Source organism: Pholcus phalangioides, unplaced genomic scaffold (assembly GCF_987345545.1).
Source record: "Pholcus phalangioides strain wild (caught in Gottingen) unplaced genomic scaffold, Ppha-v1.0 ptg000009l_1, whole genome shotgun sequence".
Classification (NCBI taxonomy): domain Eukaryota; kingdom Metazoa; phylum Arthropoda; class Arachnida; order Araneae; family Pholcidae; genus Pholcus; species Pholcus phalangioides.
In genome coordinates, this window is record NW_028301602.1 from 2,225,588 (window position 1) to 2,243,154 (window position 17,567).

The 17,567-nt window shown below is 36.7% G+C and overlaps 1 protein-coding gene across 1 annotated transcript in view; it reads right to left on the minus strand.

Annotated features, from left to right (window-relative positions):
- Positions 1 to 4,086: 4,086 nt before the first annotated feature.
- LOC149081622 (uncharacterized) overlaps positions 4,087 to 17,567 on the minus strand; it is a 57,139-nt gene continuing 43,658 nt past the window's right edge. Inside the window, exons 9-12 of the mRNA XM_089237036.1 lie at positions 12,093 to 12,194; positions 6,962 to 7,124; positions 6,513 to 6,692; positions 4,087 to 4,448 (exon numbers count right to left, since the gene is read on the minus strand). Coding sequence (XP_089093162.1) covers positions 4,249 to 4,448; positions 6,513 to 6,692; positions 6,962 to 7,124; positions 12,093 to 12,194 — 645 coding nt within the window. The 3' untranslated portion in view covers positions 4,087 to 4,248. The remainder of the gene's footprint in view (positions 4,449 to 6,512; positions 6,693 to 6,961; positions 7,125 to 12,092; positions 12,195 to 17,567) is intronic.

The window sequence follows — 17,567 nt, forward strand, 5'->3', positions numbered from 1 at the left end:
GTCTGCTTGTTTATGCGTGTAAAATAACCGTTTCCTGTGAATAAACCTGTGTCGTCCTGCAAATTGTTTCATTCCATTTATTTCGAGAACTTGCAAGTTATCCGGAACAATATCAACCAAAAGCAAACATTTGTGTAATCAATGAGTGGATATCCGAAATCATTGCGGCTGATTAAGGGGAAAAAAGTATTCTGGATTATTCTATTACATATGTCCAACATGGCTTAATTTTTTTAATTTCAATAAATAACGGCACTGGAAAAAAAATCATTTTAACGGGATGCAGATCAACACGTAACAGCAATTTTGGCAAGGAAACTTGGGAATATAAAGCCAACATGTAGATGCAGTTGCTAAAGCAGCATGGACAATGGAAACCAATATTTTTGCAATTGTTTTCATAAATGGATTGAATTTGAAACTTTTTCAATATTACAGTATTTATAAAATCATGAATAACATTGAAACAGTGGTTCCCAACCTTTTTAGGCCCTGCCACACCAAAGCACACACACACATCTCTGAAATCTTGGTCCTCCAGACTTTAGTTAGTGGGTACCCTCCCCACTCATGGCGAAACTTATATAGGGTTTTTTTTTTTTAAATAACCGATTTCCGCGTTGCGTTGAATTCTAAAAACAGGGGTTCTTGCCCCCTTCCATTTCTGTCTACTTTTACTAAGCCCAGGATTACATTGTATAAGTTTGATAAAAGATCTCTTATGCGCAACTTTAACAAAAAACAAGCTTATTGGTTACTCACTCGAATGCAACAGATACGCTTATTGGTTACATTTTTCGTTTTATAAACAAACTTTTTTTAAACTTTTATAGTGTGACCCCAGCCTAAGTCAAAAGCAGTGGGTTCTAATCAGGGGGTCCTCAGACTTAAGAGCATAGATGAGAAAACAAATATATACAAATACAAATACAACGCCACAACAGGCAAAATGCCCAACGAGGTGGCTGATAAAAAGATGCCCATAAAAAATATGGATGTCATATGTTTCAAAAATACAGCAACCCCATTCAAAATACAATTAACAACAAATTATAAACAATATATACACATGATAAAATATTATATAATGCCCATAAAGAATACTTATGGTTGTCTTATTCTAAGAATGGATAGCTTCTCGATTTACCCCAGCATGTTTATCGTATTTCTTTTTAAACGTGTCAATTGTGTTACAATTTACTACCTCCGGGGGTAAGCTATTCCATTTATTAACAACCCTATTAGAGAAAAATTCCCTGCGACACCATAACCTTGCATTGTCCCTCACCAATCGATACTGGTGTCTCCTTGTAAAAGCAGTCGATTGGCGGTGTACTAAAAGTTCATGGTCCATCCTATCCATCCCATTGAAAATTTTGAACACTTCGATCATATCTCCTCGACACCTACGTTCATCCAATGTAAACATATTCAAAAAATGAAGTCTCTCTTCATAACTCAAGCCCTGTGTGCCAATAAGGACACGCGTAGCTCTTCTCTGCACCCCTTCAATCAAGTCTATGTCCCTCTGTAGGTATGGTCTCCAAAACCTTACAGCATACTCCAGTCCAGGACGAACTAAGCCTCGAAAAAGCGGAAGAATGACTTTAGGAGAACGCGAAGAGACCTTTTTGAAAATGAGACCAAGCATTCTATTTGCTTTTTTGACAACCGCTGAACAATGTTCAGAAAACTTAAGTCGCTCGTCAATGAGAATTCCCAAATCGGTGACTCTAGTTGCATCCGGGATAGTGACACCATTCAACTCGTAAGAGAACAGTGGGTTGTTCGAACCAAAATGAGCGACCATGCATTTATCTACGCTAAACGTCATGCTCCATTCATTTGCCCATGCTGCATTTCCATTTTTCAACAAAACAATTCCATTTATCCAATTTGCTGGCACAGGTGGAAGAAGAAGGGGGGGGGGGGGGTTCATGGACCTAATTCTAACAAAAAAAATTTCATGGAACGCAAAGCATTAAGAACCCTTGGTCAAACCCCTTTCACTTAAAGATAAAAATAAATCAATTGTTTAAAAATGAAAAGTTCGAATTCATATAAAAAATGGAGAGTTCAGAAGGTTCCACGCCTTCATAGAAAAACTCAAATTGCCCCGACGTGGGAATCACAGCACTGAACGTTTCGGTGCATTTATGCTCTTATCAACCTCTGATATATCAAGAACTACATTTTGCAGCAAGAAGGATTCACTCTCTCTACCTTTCACTTCACTGCAAACTTGACCATGAACAGACCACATACACCACACACACAAATCCATACTTTTTATCAGGGTTGGTAACAAGACCAAAAAGCCGGGTATTTTTGATTTAAACCAGTTTTTTGGTTTAAATAGCATTAACATTAAAAACAATAAAATTTCTGAAAAATCATTCTAATTTCTAATAAATAATTAAAATAAAATGTTTATTAATGTAATTAACACTATTCCCATATTAATTAACCTACATAAATTTCTTACATTTTTAGAAAAATCCACTTTCGCAATTTAGTTATTTTTTTGCTTAACTCAATGAATTACTTCGTTTGAAAATTCTTAATACATAATTACTTAAATATATAATAACTATAAAATATTAAATATAAAATATTAAATATATATACATAATTCTTAATACTTTATATACAGTCAAACCTAGTTAGTGCGTCACCCGGTTAACACGTCACTCCGCTTACCGGGTCACTTTTTGTAAGTGCCAATTGTCCTCAGGCAGGAATTGGCACAGCTATGGCCTACTCTGTTTAACGAGTCACTCCGCTTATCAAGTCATATTTTTGCTCTCCCAAGAGTGACTCATTATCAAGGTTTGACTAAGTAACTAAGTGACTTAATAACATTAAGGTTTTTCTCTGGTTACTTTCTCTCTCAGCATGCTTAATTAGGAAGCTATTTTACAAAAACCATGATAAATTAGGTGAATATAATGTATTTAATGAAGCATAAATAATGCAGATTAATTAGCAATGACTTACGATATACGGGGTGATTATAAGTAAAGTTCTGATTTCAAAACACTTTAAAAAAAACCATCAGAATGACTTTAAAATTTACATCAATATTCATGAAGCAATGAAATTTTTGGCAAATGGGGAAAAATATTTAAAAAGTAAAATTAACGGCACTGTACTCATCCAACAGATAGGAAATTTGCTTCCTATGTTTCTTTGTGAAGGAAAAAAAAGAAACCCTGTGAGATAATACACCACTACATTTAGATGTGTGATGCAATCCTTATTCATGAATTTGTTAACAATAGAGCATCAGAATATAGCCAACTGTTAAAAAATGTGGTAAGAATGAGGAATTCTGGTTTCTTTTAAATAACTAAGACACTTTATATGAAAAAAAATATATACATTCAGGCCACTTTTATGAGACTTTATGGGAAAAAACCACTTATACCATTTGAAGATGTACCACCAGAATGTCCCCAAGAATATAAAATGTGGTAAGAATGAAAAATTTTGACTAATAATGAACCAATATATTTTTCAAGGAAAAAAATTATATTTATGCTACTTTTATTTGACTTTTGAATAAAACCAGTTTGGTTTTTCAAAACCCTGCTTTTTTATAGAAATTTTTTTTTCAGCCATGCCATTGGCTATTTTGACTGTTGGGCCATTTTTATAAAAAGATGAGATGGTCAAAATTACAGAAAATATGTGTGATATGGTCACTCTGGCCTCATGAATGATAGCAATATGTATATGTATGGCCTGTGGTATAAAAGGTTATGAGAACTTGCACTGTAGATTATAGTTTCCCAAACTATTTGTTCCATCGCCAACTTCATCAGAAAATTATTCCTCTCATCGCCCTGAGCTCAAGTGAACCCATAGGATCCTATGTTAAAAACATCTGTAGCTTCTCTACTGCCCCCTCTGGACTATTCCACTACTGTACTAGATGATAGTAATTACATTTTGATGAAACTTGGTTGCCCCCATTTTAACGATATGCCAGTGAAAAAATTAATCTTGAATTACTGATACACTTGAGTCTGGTCATCACTGCATTGGCACAATAGTGGTTGAAACAAGACAATGCTTCTCAAAAAATTAAAAAATCAATTACATTTTTAATGACATATGAGAAGATTAAAAAGAAAATAGGCTACCATCGGCAGCACATCCTTCACAACAACAAAAAGGCAAAAATTGGGAATATAACAGAAAAAATAAGCTGAAGAAAAGATCATTATGATGATTCATCGAGTCTGTTCAATATCGAACAGGTATATAAACAGCGGATACATCCCGCTCTCCTAGGTTTGATGCATTAGCCAAGATAAACATCTCCATAGCTGCAGCAATCAGCGGCATGCTGTGATTGTACTTGGCTGACATGTTCAAGGTATCTCTCATAGCTGCGGTCAATTGTTGTAATGGCATGCGAGGGGCAAAAGTCTTCCTCATCATTTCTGTAATAAGCATGTAACAGAAATGAAAAATTAACCAAAAATTAAATGAAAATATATGCCAAAAACATGTCTAGAATCTTTTACAGTGGCTAGTAATTGGACACCAATCCGTAACCCCTATCAATGACAAATTGTGATATGGTTGGACAATATTTTTGACAAATCTATCCAGTAATTTCATGCACAGTCTTCAGGAATTGTAACAGTGAATCAGAACTGATGAACAGGATGTCCAATTATGAGAGGCATACCTGTATAATATTTCAAATGTACAAAAGGTGGCATCAAGTTGAACATTTTTATAGCGTTTTTCCAGAGAAATTAATTGTAACAGAGTGGATCAAAAATTTGAATGTTGCACAAGCTTTTAATCTGCTGAATAGATAGATATGAGAGATGGCCACTGTGGCCACAAACTACTGCATCCAAGGGTGCATTCAGAAGCACCTTCTGCAGAGTTGTCAACCCTTTAAGCAGTAACAGCTATAGTGGAAATCAATAAATCCCCTGCAAAATGCCACCTATTTTCAAGAAAAATGTTTTTCCAATCTAGCACACAGCTGATAAATGACTTCCCACTATAATACTGAGAATAATAAGAAAGAAAGAAAACCTATCGTTTTCTGTTTATATGCACTTCGAAGGAAAAGGGAAAAACATTCTCTGCGCTTCTGTTATCAGACTTTGACCAAAAGCTGACCCTGCCCATTGTTAGTTTATCATCAAGTTTGGGGGGAACATGTTATCGGGGAAAAATTGTTGTACAGAGCTAGCTTGGCTAAGGATTGCCGAAATGATGTGGTTTTAAGAACCAGAGATATTTCAGGATTTGCTGAAATAAAGCGCATCAAGTTACGCAAGATGTTTCGTCATTACTTCTGTAAGGGTTGATACATGAACTCATTCAAGAACTGCCAGGAGATCTCTTGATGCATTAGGGGACTCAAATGACTTTGAATGGTAATTACCAATAATTGTGTCATACTTTTATGGGTCCCTGTGCATTGCTCGGCCTGCTGTTAGGATGACCCTGCTTTGACATGCCGGATGGACTACACTTTGCAGGCTACATTTGGCATTATAAGCCATAGGCGGAGATAGACTTGGAAGTCTGGGGGGGGGGGCATGGTCATTATTGCTCGGGGGGGACAAGATGATGTCAATTCATATATACATTAGATCAGTTGACTCCACATTTGACGCTGGGGGGGGGGGGGGGGCGCGCAATGCCTCCCCGTATCTCTGCTCATGTTATAAGCCCTTGTTGTAAGGGGCACAGATAAAACTAGGTTAAATGTTTCATCAATCCGGAATTTGAAGTAAATCATGTGGCTGATGCCATTGTATTGTAACTAAGATGGGAAGAGTTGATCAACTTTGCCCAAGAATATTAAGACGACACCAACGAATAAGGCAAATACACGAAAATACAAAAATCCAAATGCATTTTGACACCAATGGGTGGTGTCTTCAGAGGAAAAATATTCAACCACTAGTCATGCTGACGAAGTTTCCCATTCAGCCGATGCACTTTATCCACTCAGCAACCAAGTGCTAAGATTTGGTATTCAACCCAAGTGGAAACTTAATGTGACTAGTGTTTAAATATTTTCTTTCTGAAGACGACACTTATTGATGTCGAAATGCATTAGGATTTTTGTATTTTCGTGTATTTGCCTTATTTGGTGTCCTCTCAATAAAATTGGGTAGACTAAACTAAGACTGGGCTTCACAAATTAAAAACAATTTAGGTGCTAGCCAGATATTTTATAGGCGTGAAAAAAATTTCCTGTGAGAAATATGGTCTAAAATATTTGGGTTTTTTTTCCACGGCATACTGACCCTTTACGTTGGTACACACATTGGCATAATGTCTGAAAAATTTGTCTTGCCCTCAGAAATGAATTTAGTAACTACACAAAGGAATTTTAGGCACTAATATAAATTTTTCATTCGCCAGCGACCTGGCTTTGGTGATTCGTCTAGCCCTACTTTGAGGCAAAACAAACTAGAACTGTTAATTCAGCATTTTTATGAAATTATAAATTTGTGTTTGCTACTTGCCATTTCCTTTGTCTATAAGGAATTTGCAGTCTAGTGGCGAAAGGCTTAGCACATGCAACAATTCCTTTTGTGAAATGCCAGCTCTCTCGGCAACACTCATAGTTTCTGCCAAGCCGGCAACCATGCTGCCCATGAAAGAATACAAAACCAATGCAGCTTTAGAACCCATTCCAGTTGAACCTTAAGACAGAAGACAAATATTTATTATATAACTATTTTCAACTCAGAAGAAAAATAAAATCCATCTATGCAATTTTCAAAAGAATGGTTAATGCATGCACATCTTTGGTTTTTTAAAAATCTTTTGCCCCCTTCCCCCCAAAAATGTTTTCCTGTAAAATTTGAAAAGAGAAATTTGTAGATTCTTGCTACCTTGCCAAAAATTACAACCAATTCTATGCAATCAATAATTTCTAAGAGGGCTTCAATGCATTACATTTTTAACTTACCCAGAAAAACACACTTCTTCGCAATTGTTTTGAAAACTGATACATAGTCAGTGAAAATGCCTTCATTGCCAGCAGCAAGAACAGTTAGAGTATGTGGATCATCATCATCATCCACTCTGACTATCGGAGCTTCTAGATATCTGCCATTTTTTTTAACGATCACCTGTGGAAGTCCACACATAAATTACATACAGATATAGATATAGAAAAATTAATGAAAAATAAGAAATGCAAATTAAAATATTAAAAAATAAATTATTTTGATATTTTTACCAATGTTCAACAGCAATTTTCATAACAATTAGACCGTCCGCACATGGAGCGATTCCTCTTGGCAAGCGAACTATGTGCACACGATTTTTTCCCCTCTCCCTCACTTCTCAACTAAATGAGTTGGAAACCGCCAATGGCCCGATTGCTTGGCAATTTTTATGCATGCCGATTGCCAAGGGAGTGATTGGTGTTTCGAGTGATGTGAAAAGAAGTATGATTCTAATCTAATCACCCAAATCGTCAGGAAAAAATTGAGGTGTTCAATCTGAAATTCAAAAGTTTGGTTGGTATCCAGAATTATATGACAACACGAGGCCCAGTTACTCCAGGAAGGATGCTGCTGAGAAAGCTTGGAGTGAAATAGGCAAGGAAGTAAATTTGTCAGGTATGTAGCATTTTTTTTTCTTCATATAATAAACAATACTTATTCATAGCAGTGTAGCTATTTTTTCATTGTTTACATATATGAACGTGATGAAAACTGGACATATCTTCATGGCATTCAGTGAGCATGGGATGAATTTTTATTTTTTTGGCTTAATAAAGTAGGCTTTGTTTTTGATGGCCGTCTGTGAGAAATTCCAGCCGGGAGGAGGGTCTAAAGCACGTGCTTTGAGCCCAGTTGCAATGTTATCATGATTAAATTTTTCACTAAAAATTTTAAAATGTGATTTTTTACTTTAATGATTTAATAAATTAATTAGGTGGGCATAACAATTGCCTCGTTACATTTTCTAAAAATGTTTTTAGAAATGCCAGCCCTTTTATTATATTAATGTGTTTAAAAATAAATGTGTGCAGTAGGTCCTCCATAAGTGACTACCCTGATAACTCAATATTTGTGATGACATTCTCATAGTTGGCACAAAACTAAATTTAATGGGGAGAAACTTCTCTATATATACTCAACACAAGATGTTTAAACCCTGTTTAAGTCACAAATTTGTGCTGTATTCTTACCATTAATTTTTCAAATTACCTATGCTTTGGTTTCATTGCATGTGTTTACATGCAGTGGCGTCAAAGCTGGGAGTGTGCTGTGGGTATTCCATCACTCACAATAATATATATATGTGGCCAGGGTCTGAGCACCGACAGAATTTATTCAAAAATTAAAATTTTCTATGTAAAGCTCAAGATGAACACCCACAGGTTTGAAACACTTCTGGCGCCCCTGTTTGCATAGATATTCTTTACACCTGGGAATAGGGCCACTTCCAACTATTTTGAAGTAATAAGTTTTGTCAGTAATAGTGGAGATTCCACTATTTACTGACATGAAGGCCAAATTACTTTAAAAGATTTTAACACTGTGGCAGATGACTAAAATTGAGGAAAAAACACCAATGCTTTTTAGAGATCAAACAAGTGTTTCTGTAGTGTTTATTTTGATTACAAACAAGGTTGTCACTTTTGCTTACAGTGGTTGTGAAAAATAATGAGATGCTCAAGGTAGTTAACATTGCATACAGTAGAATCTCACTATAACAGACTTCGCTTATAACCAGCAAAGCTAAAAAGTTGTAAAATTTTTATCAGACAAGTATAAAACTCGTTCTAAGTATCTAAAAGTATCTAAAATAATATTAACTAGTTTTAACAGGCATTTCCAAGCAGGCGATTAAACATTGACCATTGTATTCATCTTTTTCAACTTCAACCTATGTTGAAGGCTGTTTTTTATTCGACACATAAACACTGTTTATAAGCCTAGCTAATTACTATACTTTCATTGATGCACGCCCTGTAACATTACAACTATATAAGAATTATGTTATAAACCAGCAGGAGTAGAGATACAGGGGGAGGAAGGCCCCCATCAATCTCAGCGTCAATGGGGGAGAAAACTAACCTAATTTATATGAGTATAAATAAATTAACATCACATGCCCACCAGACTTTCAGTTCTATTTCCGCCTATGTAAACCATACTTTCATTATAACGGATAACCTTCAGTCTGTTATGAGGTTTTAATACAAATACAACACCACAACAGGCAAAATGCCCAACGAGGTGGCTGAAAAAAGATGCCCATAAAAATATGGATGTCATATTTTATTTTTCAAAAATTTGTTTGAAAACTGAAATTGGTATTTTACCTTGGAATTCATTTAAAAAAAAGTCAAACCCAGATGTAATGCCACCATTTGTCTCGCAAATTTCTGGCCCGACGAGTTTGGCATTATATTGAATCACAAATTAGCATGTGTAATCTGTACATATGGAGGATTTGTTCACTGAAAAATTCAGGCACTTAATTGTTGTGGGGAGGGGTCTACAACAAGGTTAGATGTATGTACTGAATAACTTGGTCACTGTCAATGTATTTGATGCTAAGCCTTCTGTGCTAATGTTTTGTATTTTTATTTTGCAGTGCATGACTGCAATGGATAAATGAAGACTGGTTACACCCAGTGGAAATTCGTCACCCATTCCAATGGAACATTCTCAAATTATTGAGCAACCAGAAAGCTCTGAAGTGACAAACGGTGACAACTCTTTGGGACCTGGACATATCAAAATTTTCGCACGGACCCGTATTTTATATTAAAACCACTCCCTAATAAATACAAAAGGGATTTTTCCAAACAAAATAGGGATTTCCCACATAAAAGTTAAAGCATACGGAATAAAATCTATATTTAAATATTAGTCAAATAAAATAGGGATTTTACACACATGGAAGCAGGGCCACAACTAAGGGGAGCAGACAGGTCTCATGCTCCAGGCACTGGACCAGAGTGGGCGCAAATTTTATTCCCAAACCTCTCCATCAAAATTACAAGGGGGCACCAAAATGCACACTTTCCCCGGTCTAATTGCGGTCCTGAATGGAAGTTAAAACTTTGGGAATAAAATCCCTATGAAAAAACAAGTAAAATTGGAGGCCAAAACTTCAATGGTGATCTAAAAAAAAAAAATAGTGCGTTCAATCAGAAACGACGTGAACAAACATTCTGCGCAAATGACTCTAAAATCATCGGAAGACGAAGGGAAAAAGCGTCAATTTTGAAGAACACTGACTTTTTGTGACACTCGTTTAATGTTTTTTTGATTTCACATGGGTAATGATGTCAGTCTTTCCACCATGATCGATGTTTATGTCTGTAACACAACTTGTACAAAAAAGTCTGCCCCTTTCTGAAACATTTGATGAAAGGAAATTCATCAGGGAATAAGTATCTTTAAAACTGATTGTTTTTTCGGCTTATTCATGTTTTGTCATCGCACGTACGTAACTTCAACAAAAGAGGAAATTTTGATCACATGCGCATCACTATCATCCAGGATTGGTAAAAAAACTGGATTTTTTTTGGTTTAAACTGTTTTTTTTTGTTTTAAATAGTATTAACATTAAAATGTTTATTAATGGTAATTAACACTATTCCCATATTAATCAATAAATATTTCTTACATTTTAACAAAAACCAACTTTTGCAATTTAATTATTTTTTGCTTAACTCAATGGATTACTTCGTGTTTGAAAATTCTTTTGTTATTAATCGTATAATATAAAAATGTTTTCTTCAGTTACTTTCAGTATGCTTAATTAGGAAGCTATTTTGCAAAAACTATAATAAAAATTAAGTGAATAATAATGTAAGAGTATTTAATGAAGCATAAATAATGCAGATTAATTAGCAATGATTTACGATATACAGGGTGATTATAACTAAGGTTCTGATTTCAAAACACTGTAAAAAACGAACGATTGTCAGAACGACTTGAAAATTGACATGAATATTCCTGAAAAAATGCAATTTTATTTGGTAAAGGGGAAAAAATACTTAAAAATTTAAAATTAATGACATCCAACATGTGGGAAATTTGCTTGCAGAATGGGAACGATAGCCAGCCATGGCAAAATAACTTAATTATAACATTGCACGATTTCATAATTCATGGCAACATCACAAAAAACGAAGTAATTGAACAAATACAACTTATTTAAGAGATGTCGCTGACTTTTGATGACAACAGGGGGGGGGGGGGGGTTGGAGGTTGCTTACATCATCAACCACCCCTTTTTGAAGACATGAAATACTCTTCTAAGCTGCTGACGAAATTTCGCTGACAGGGGGGGGGGGGTGGTGGTGTCAAAAAATGGCCCCTTAGTGGCCAGATCAGCTACCCTTGGACATATCTTGACGTCCCCCTCCAGTTTTCTACACAATGGCTGACCTATAGTCTCAACAGATATTTCAAGACAAAACCGTCCAAACCTGGTATCAAAGTTTCTCCTACCGTGGTGTGTATTGAAGATCACAGATTGACTGAGACATCTTGGAGTGTCTTGTGGACGATGTGAACTAATACGTGAATACCTGGACATAGTAGTGAGAGAGTGTCATAATATTTGAGAGAAAAGGCTAACTGTGATAATTATTTGTAAAAATGCACTAATTATTAATAGTTAATAGAATAAATGTTTATAATTTAACCAAAGCCTTGTTCCATTCATTATTGTCATCCATTCAATGATCACTGGTGTTAAATTAATAAAGAACCGGTAAATGCAACACACACACACAAACATTGCAGAAGCAACTAGATATACCTCATCTTATTCTTCAACAATCCGCGTGTATATCAATACAGTAGTGTACAAAGTAGTAAAACCAGTTTTTCAAGGTCGTGTGAAAGGGAAAGAAAGAGGTTTTTCTTTCCATTTTTTTTCTTCTTCAGAGAACTAAGAAAGGACGCGTGAACAAAATTTTTATGCGTCCTTTTCCGAAATTCCGGGTATTTGACGCGTTATAATAGGTCAATGGCATCTCTGTGGCTAGTATATATATATAAATTTCATCAGTCTATACTATTTGATCACATCAGCCATTATGATAAGACGATACTCACTTCTTCTATACCAATAGATGATTCTGGATCCATCACTGTGAACACCACTAAATTACATCCTTCATCGGCAGTAGAAATGAGACCATCTGCCATGAAAATAAGCTGCATAGCAGTAAGATATAAAATTGTAAATATTCTGAATAAAAAACATCAAATACAAAAATCGGATTAAAAATTCAACATTATTTCTATGAAATGTCAACTGTACTACAGATAAAAAAAAATTGTCAAAGCAAGTTGGAAGGGGGAGCAGTGATGGATCTAGGCAGGGGGCGATCGCCCCTCCCAAGAGCCTTCAATATGGTGTGATCTTGGACTTTCTTATGGTGGTAAGATCTTAAGAGAATAAAAGATTAGTTAATTAGTAATTAGTTTTAATGAAAGATTACTCCATAGCCGGAGGAGGGTCAGTTGTATTTTAGCTAACGATAGGTTCTGTAGGGATGTGATTTGCCTGTCACACTGTCTTCCCGGTGCAATTAACCCATAATACCCTTAGCATCTAAGGGCACGTGTAATTTTTTGTGAGGGAGAGGGGCAAGCACCCTTCAGTTTTCTTGGTAACGCACAATGAAGCACAAGACACAGAATAAGATGAATCATCCGTGTCTAGCTATTTTTTTTTCCTTTTTTTGGCTTCAGTCCATAAACATGCAAGCTTGAGGTGGACCAAAAAATGTCAGGATCCTCGAAAAAAAAAGTGATTTTCGGTAAGTAAAAAGTTTTTAAAAGGAGGAACAAAATAAATTATGCAATTTTCGTAGCACATCCGTTTTTGAGAATGCAAAAAACGTCTTGGCTGAGAATACACTTCTTGCACACCCGCGGTTCCTGGTACTCAATTGAGTTCGGTTACCGACACTGAGTATTTCACTCAGCGCGGTGTTACAACAAAGCATCAAGGGTTCTACACAACCCCTAGGATTTTTTCCACCAAAAATGACGTTGCAACGCAAGAAAGTTGCATTCCCGGTTCAATTAGTGATTTCCTGACCCATTATTGCACTACAGATGACAAGAATGAATCAACACTTTTTTCTTTGCTTTAAAACATTTATTTTAACATTTCGAAAATCAGATCGTACACACTATTATATCATTCAACCTTGGTTATAAATATTAGATTTTTCGTTAAAGTTCTTATACCAACAGCTTCTAGAAAAAGTTTTGATCTCACCAATTACATAGCATCGGACCACCGTCACAAGAGTCATACGATTAAATTGAGAGGTATTTAAATCGTCCCAACCGTAATTCTATGATGTCACCGCGGCATCAGGGAAGCAGGTGGCGAACGGCATCTCCAACAAACTTCCGTACCAGTAGAATCGATGTATTCCAATTTGATCAGTAAGCCATGTGAAGAAATCTGACAACCAGAATTAGCACATGATGTTGGTAGAGGCGATCGGCAACCAGACGGAGCTGTGTGTAAGTCCGCTACTCAATCGACAGTTTGTAACGTGCCGATGGTCCCCCGGCATTAAAGCCTGTCATCGCCGTCATGTAAATCTGTTGTCATAAAAATTGTTGCTATTCATCAGCAGCTGTGATCGCATGGCGACGATCAAGGCCGATCGTGATGATGTCCGCCTACGATCGCATGCAAATGAGGTGACCTCGAAGCCGATTGGCTTGATTAGACACGTGCGGTCTGGAGTTTTTCCTTTAAATACCGGACGTTTTTTGTAACAGCTTTCGCACTCTGCGTTTGTTTGTTTGTTCTTTTCAACTGAAGCCCTCTAGTAGGACGGTTCACCGTCTTGCTCTCCGTATCCATTGGCCTTAGGCTGGGAAAATAAGCTGATAATTAGTTAAAATGAAATATAAGAGTTTACAGTATTTGAATTTCTTTCCCGGCAGGTCCAGAATCGAAAGCATTAATTAATCTTCATAGTCAAAATTCTTCATTGCTGATGATAGACGTAGCAGCTGGCCTTGTCAAGGCGACATATAGTAAGTGACACCAAAGTGGTTCGGCCCTCAACCGAGAGGCCCTTCTGGAGCTGATCAAGGTGATCCGGCCCTCAACCGAGAGGCCTCCTGGTGCTGATCGAAATGATCCGGCTCTCAATCGAGAGACCTCCACTGATACTTGCGGGGAAAAGCTACGTCGAAGTGACTAACAACATCGGATGTCCGATCAGCATAAAAGTTTGACTGTTGATGATCATCAATTGGTGAGCCGTATCTTTCTGTTAACGTCAAATAGGGGGCTCCATGTTGTACTAATCTGTTAAAATTAACTTTATATTGAATTTAATAAATAATATTTCATGCGAAAGTTTACTTGCAATCATTTTCCACTTGTCGTTTGCCACCTTATTACTGGATATTTCAAACCGGGCAAACAACTCCCATAAGGGACGTTGCAGGTTCATGACGATGCAAAAGGCGATGTTCGGCGTGCACCCGACCGGGCGAAACACCTTAGTAGGAACAGTTCAGTGCATTGGTGACTCGGTATATTTGCGCCGTTTCCAGCATACTGCAGCTATTTAAAGGGATATTCCCAGCATCCCCTGCTTCACCATCGAATCAGGATGCGCGATCATCTCCTGTGGAAAGGCAAGTGCTATTTGCATAAATATTCAGAATAAAAATACAATGACATGAAATCTGGCAATACTGATATGATCTAGGACTATTCCATGGGGGGCCCAAAATAATGTTACAATGTCAGCAGAGCATAACTATAGCATTTATGATCAAGAACAGTTGGCTATATATTTAGCCATAAGACACTTCAAACACATGCTTGAAAAACTTCCTATCACTGAATGCTTGATTTTCAATCGTACACGACGCCAATCGGTTTTCGACACCTTCACGAGAACATATGCACGTTCTGACTTGTGTTGACAAGTTCACAAGGTGGCAGAATGAATGAACGCCAGAACTTTGCCACTGGACTTATCCCGTTGCCGAGATCTCTTCCAGCTCAGCTTCGTGGTAGAGTCTGGAACAGTCACACAAGTGGCCAGAAGCTTGGCCTATGAAAGATCAGATAGCAGAAACCATAGCCTCTTCTTTATACTCTGGATGAGTATCCAGATTTGGAGTGCCGGAAACCATCACCATGGACAAAGGAACAAAAAGAACAAAAAGCATTCCAGCAGTAACCAAGTGATTTTGGCAAGTAGGGCCTCAGAAAAAACACATGGCCCGGGCCCCACAATACTCTTTAAGACGTTCCTTCGTAAGCACCTCTAGGAATTTTCAAAATACGGTCTACTTTCACAACATGTACCTAAACAAGTACATGTTCTATAGGGATGTTCCCTGATTTTTTCCCTTGCTTGGAATGTCTGTAATTTAGGTCATGTACAAGCACGTGAGTTATTCAGAGAAAATCATTCCCTGAAACAAACAGTTATTCTTCGCCTCTCGGAACAGCAGCTTTTACCGTTTCATTTCACGAAACACTACTGAAAATCCTACTAGACAATATTTTAAAAAACTAACAAACAATAAACTAATATAATAATAAATCCAACATATACATACTGAGAGCCATATTTATTGAGGAAAAAACAGACATTTTATTGCAAATTTTTTAAATTGAAATCACTCAAACAGGGGTGCAAGCGGCCCTCATCTATTTCGGAGCAGCAAATTTCATTTTTGGAGCAGAAATTTTGAAAATGGAGCAGAACTAAAAACGAACTATATCTGCAATATAAGGAGTAATTTGTCTGTGAAATGCCAAAAGTTTTGCCAAAAATGGTTGAAACAAATAATTCTAAATAAATTTCCTTCACAAATTAAAATCCATTTAAATTTTTTCTGAATTATCTTATCTCTGTCCCTACTAAAACATGCATTACTGAAATGACGAATAAAAATTATTAGACTCTTTTCAAATTAAACAGCATGTATACTGAAAACCTAGGCAACAAGAATTTCTGCTGCTTGAACACCAAAATCTTATTCATCCTGATTTAGCAAAAAAAGTACTTGCAGAATATAATAAGGGTTTCCGTGAAAAAAATTAGCTTCTCACAAAATTTAAAGGAATTATTAAATTTAAAAGCAAAATGCAAAAAAACGAGAAAAATATAAATACCTTATTTACTTAAACAATTTCTCAACCTAATAGCATGTTAATAGATTACGAATCAGAGTCGCTTTCAGAAGTTCAACATCTCGATGACAATTTTTTTGAAATATTTGATGCCCTCAAACATAAGATTTTATATGTCTTATTCCATTAAAGCATTGGATGGACAGATTTTTCAATGCTCGAACAGACTTTTATTTATTTGTTAACAATGAACTCTCTTTCACTGTCTGCGTTACCATGTGCTAAAGATAAAAAAGCCTTCACCAAAACTGGCAAAATTTTGAACTTTGGGCTGCTTTCAAGGTTATAAAGTTTGAATATGTCTGCCCAATATCTATCTATTCTTTGAACTGATTTCACTTCTTGTAATTATTTGCATTGTAGTGCAACCCATTCATCACACATAATTAATAGTTCTGTTGGTGATACAATGTTGAGCAACATCCCAGCAATACGTGAGGGAGTAATGTACCATCCCAGCAATGCACGAGAGGGAGTGCAAACGTTTCATTCTCTCCAGCATGTTTTGGAAAGGTAGGACATTAATATAAAAAAGGTATCTCACAGAAGTTATGTAAAATGAGCACATGCTCCTAGTACAAACTCCTTCCTTTGACTATTGTTAAGAGCATGCCCCTCCCCACCAATGCAGTGGCGGACCGTGCGGCCATATTGGGCGCCGCTCTAGGAGGGGTGCCAAATGGAATTGCAAGGGTGAAAAAAGCTTTGTTTACCAAAAAAAAAAAAACGCCGTCAGTAGCGCCAAAAACAGATTCCGCATGGGTAGAAATTGTTTTCCTCGAGCCGCCGCTGTGTTCACCAAATCCGGATTTTCGCAATGTGAAATTGCCACGATCGGCAACTGCCGACGATAATCACACGACCGCATAGTGACTAGATGACAAAACTATGAATATTTTAACTGGAGTTTTGACAGATCCCATTTTTTTCCAATGATCTTCGAAAAATGTCGGTAATTTACACGAGTAAACCAATCCTCTTTTCGATGTATGCGGTCTTTGAACGCAGGTTGGCAGCCGCGAAATTACCGTAATTTTCGGTATATAACCCGCAGGAGAAAAAACGGTCTCCGAAATCAGAAAATTCGGTATATTCATTCAGGGACTTTGATAGCCCGCCGGTTAACAGTATAGGACTTTATACTTCAAGGTAGTAGAACTACTTTCCAAGGTCACGACATAACGCGATTGTGGTAGATGGTGGGAAGTGAAAAAAAAATTAAAGTTTCTCCCTCCGTAATTTTTTCCGTGTCTCGGAAAGAACGCGTCCCGTGAACAAAATTTTCATGCTTCTTTTTCCTAAATTCCCGGTATTTGACGCACTACAGTGCATTAGCGGTACCTCCGCGAACCAGAAACAAGAATTGGCGCAAATGCGCAAGGATTCGGCGC